This window comes from Mastomys coucha, unplaced genomic scaffold (assembly GCF_008632895.1).
Source record: "Mastomys coucha isolate ucsf_1 unplaced genomic scaffold, UCSF_Mcou_1 pScaffold7, whole genome shotgun sequence".
NCBI lineage: Eukaryota > Metazoa > Chordata > Mammalia > Rodentia > Muridae > Mastomys > Mastomys coucha.
The window spans coordinates 26,613,212-26,616,613 of NW_022196913.1; the positions used below are offsets into that span (position 1 = coordinate 26,613,212).

The 3,402-nt window shown below is 38.7% G+C and overlaps 1 protein-coding gene across 1 annotated transcript; it reads left to right on the plus strand.

Annotated features, from left to right (window-relative positions):
* Positions 1 to 1,711: 1,711 nt before the first annotated feature.
* LOC116081802 (vomeronasal type-1 receptor 4-like) lies at positions 1,712 to 2,737 on the plus strand. The gene has a single exon (XM_031358495.1). It carries the CDS (start codon positions 1,712 to 1,714, stop codon positions 2,735 to 2,737), a length of 1,026 nt encoding a protein of 341 aa, XP_031214355.1.
* Positions 2,738 to 3,402: the final 665 nt, after the last annotated feature.

Genomic DNA, 3,402 nt, shown 5'->3' on the forward strand with positions numbered 1-3,402 from the left:
CAAAGAGTATCCAGTCAAGGTCTAAGTCCTGGAATTATTATGGACTGATGTAGAACAAAGTAGCCTGCCTGACAAACAGGTTGGAAAAGAAACAGGAGAAGAAGCAGGCTGTAAAGCAAACTGACATAACTGCTGCTCACAAGGCTACATAGAGGCAAATGCCAAGTCCTCTTATATGGGAGAGTCCCAACACACAACTCACCCTACTGTGCTGTATGCAGCCCATACTGAGAACTTATAACTCATTCACTCTTCTCATGGCAGGACCCTAACACCTCAGCAATCTACTTTTTCCATCTACATCATCATCATCGCCTGGTCCAGAGCTGCTACATGCTCCCTTAGGTACCCTGAGGGCACTCATTTGTGTCACAGATGTCCTAAAGTCAAACACTGGTATCACAGCTCTGCTCACCACTGTCTTAGGAAGCAACCCAGCGCTAAACTAGACAACCTCCTTGAGTATTAACTGGTGGTTACATAAATTTTTAAGGATTTATTTTGATGATTCAGCTTTAACTGCTGGGCCCTACATGGAAGGATTATTCAATTTGACTTAACATTGAGAACTATCTTTTAAAAAATTACCTAGCATATATTTGTGTAGAATGAAATCACAGAACAGTCAATATAAAAACTTTTAAAATATTAAGATATAGAAAGTGAAGATACAAAACTATGAGCTAAATGCAAATCTGTGCATTTTATGCAAATCAAGATGTAAATAAGGAAGGAATATTGAATAAAAGATGTAAATAGGAAGGAATATTGAACAAAGCAAAGAATATTGAACACTTGGAAGATAAAGTTACTGAATCTGAGACATATTGCAGGTATTGTCCAGCAGGGTTTCCCAGGGTCTTTGTTTAGTGTGGGGATGGAAGACAGGTTTGGGATGAGTCTCATGCTTTGGAAATTGGATGGATAAATATGATGATATAGACTGAGATACAGAGGAAGAAATAGTGGCTGAGAAAACTTGGAGTTCAATTCAACAATGATGAGAGGTGACAAGGATGCAGATAGACAGACACACACACACACAATTGAACGAGCCAACTTTGCTAAAAATAAAAATGTCATTTAAAGCTATCTCCTGAGAGGCTCTGACAGTATCCAACTAATACAGAAGTAGAGGTTCACAGCTATCCATTGGACTAAGTACAGGGTCCCCAATGAAGGAGCTAGAGAAAGGACACAAGGAACTGAAGGGTTTTCAGTCCCTTAGGATGAACAACAGTATGAACTAAGTAGTACCCTCAGAGCTCCCAGGGATTAAACCACCAACCAAAGAGTACACATAGTGGGACTAATGGCTCCAGCAGCATATATAGCAGAGGATGGCCTAGTTGGTCATCAATGGGAGAAGAGGCCCTTGGCCCTGTGAAGTTTCTATGCCCCAGTGTAGAGGAATGCCAGGGCCATGAAGCAGGAGAGGATGGGTTGGTGATCAGGGGACAGGGGAGGGAACAGGGTTTTTTTTTTGTTTTTGTTTTTGCTTTTTATTTTATTTAATTTTTCTTTTTTGCGGAGCGGAAAATGGGAAAGGAGATATCATATAACATGTAAATAAAGAAAGTATCTAATAAAAAAAGAAAAATAAATAAAACCTTAGATTTGAATACCAGTTGTCAAACACATGTCTGAGCACACATAATAACAGAGTCCACAGGAAAAGAGAGAGTTTCAGGAACCTCATCTGCAAAATTACATGTGTCCACCATTGCCTCTTGGACACTGGAAAATGCTACTATGCAAAATGTGCTGTTCAGATCCATATCTATCATTACTGATGTTCTCCTTAAAATATATTTGTATCCTATATATAAGGAAGGAAGAAATGATTTTGAAGATCCTTAAGAAAATAACTTTTCTCGTCATGACAGTGCTTGGCACTCTGGGGAACATGTCTGTTTCTGTGAATTATATGTTCAGTTGTTTGGGAGGTCCTGAGAAGAAACTCATACACCTTATTCTCATCCACTTGAGTTTTACAAATATAATATTCCTTCTTGTAAATGGATTGCCTAAGACAATAGCAGCTTTTGGTTTGAGAAATTTCTTAGATGACGTAGGCTGTAAAATCATTGTTTACATGGCAAGACTAGTCCGTGGCCTCTCCATCTGCACCAGCAGTCTCCTCACTGTGGTCCAGGCCATCATCATCAGTCCCAGAGCATCTGGGTGGAGGAGACTCAGGCCAAAGTCTGCATGGTACATCCTTCCATTCTTACTACTCTTTTGGATACTCAATGCTTTGATAAGTGTGAACCTAATCTATTCTATCACAAGTATAGGTCTGAATATATCACAGCTTAAGAATAGTGACAATTATTGTTATTTTACGCTACAAAGTCAGGAAATAAAATGGATTGTTTTCCCTCTCATGGTCCTCAGAGATGCAGTGTTTCAGGGTGCCATGGGAGGGGCCAGTTGCTACATTGTATTTTTTCTCCACAAGCACCACCAGCATGTCCTCTACCTTCAGAACTCCAAGCTTCTCTACAGAACTCCCCCTGAGCTGAGAGCTGCCCAGAGTGTCCTCCTTCTGATGCTCTGTTTTGTTTTCTTCTACTGGACTGATTGTGCCTTTTCTCTATTTCTAACTCTCTCTTCAGAGGTCAATACCTTGATGGTATATACTCGAGATTTTCTGAACCTTGGATATGCAACTTTTAGCCCCTTTATGCTGATTCACAGGAATGGCCTTCTGGCCAAATGTTGGCTTGTTCAGTAGGAGACATTGGGAAAATGTTTCATTTGTATGTTCAACAAATGAGGAAAAAACTTAGCTTTGCAATATTGTGTGTAAAACAAAATCCCATAGTTAAGCATGTGTTTATTCTCAAACAATAATCTTGATGACTTAAGACTTGCACTGAGTGTAATCTTAGCAAATAAAATAATATTTAAACTTAATTTTTATTGATCATGCTTTTTATAGGACTTTGTTTTTAACATTTCTATTTTTTTATTAATTGACTGGATATGAATAGTTTGACTGCATTTATGACCCTGTTGCATGTGCATGCCGGAGGCTTATAGAAGCCAGAAGAGATCATTAAAAACCCTTGACTAACTGGATTTGACAAATGGTTCTGAACTAATGTGTCATTGCCATGAATTGAAATTGGGAAGTTCAACCAATGCTCTTAGCAGCTATGTCATCTCTTCAGCACTGAGATATTCATTTTATCCAAGCTTTGTAGCACTGGTTTGGCTCCTACCATGAGTGGATCCGTGTAGATAAAGTTCATCAGTTTTATCAAATTTCATACTGATGTAATCATGTTAGTACAAAATTTTCCATATCTCTTACCTGATGTTTTACATGCCATACCATTGGGATATTTTAGGCTATTTCAAAGTGTGTCTGAGTATCCATCTGTTAAAAAAGATTTG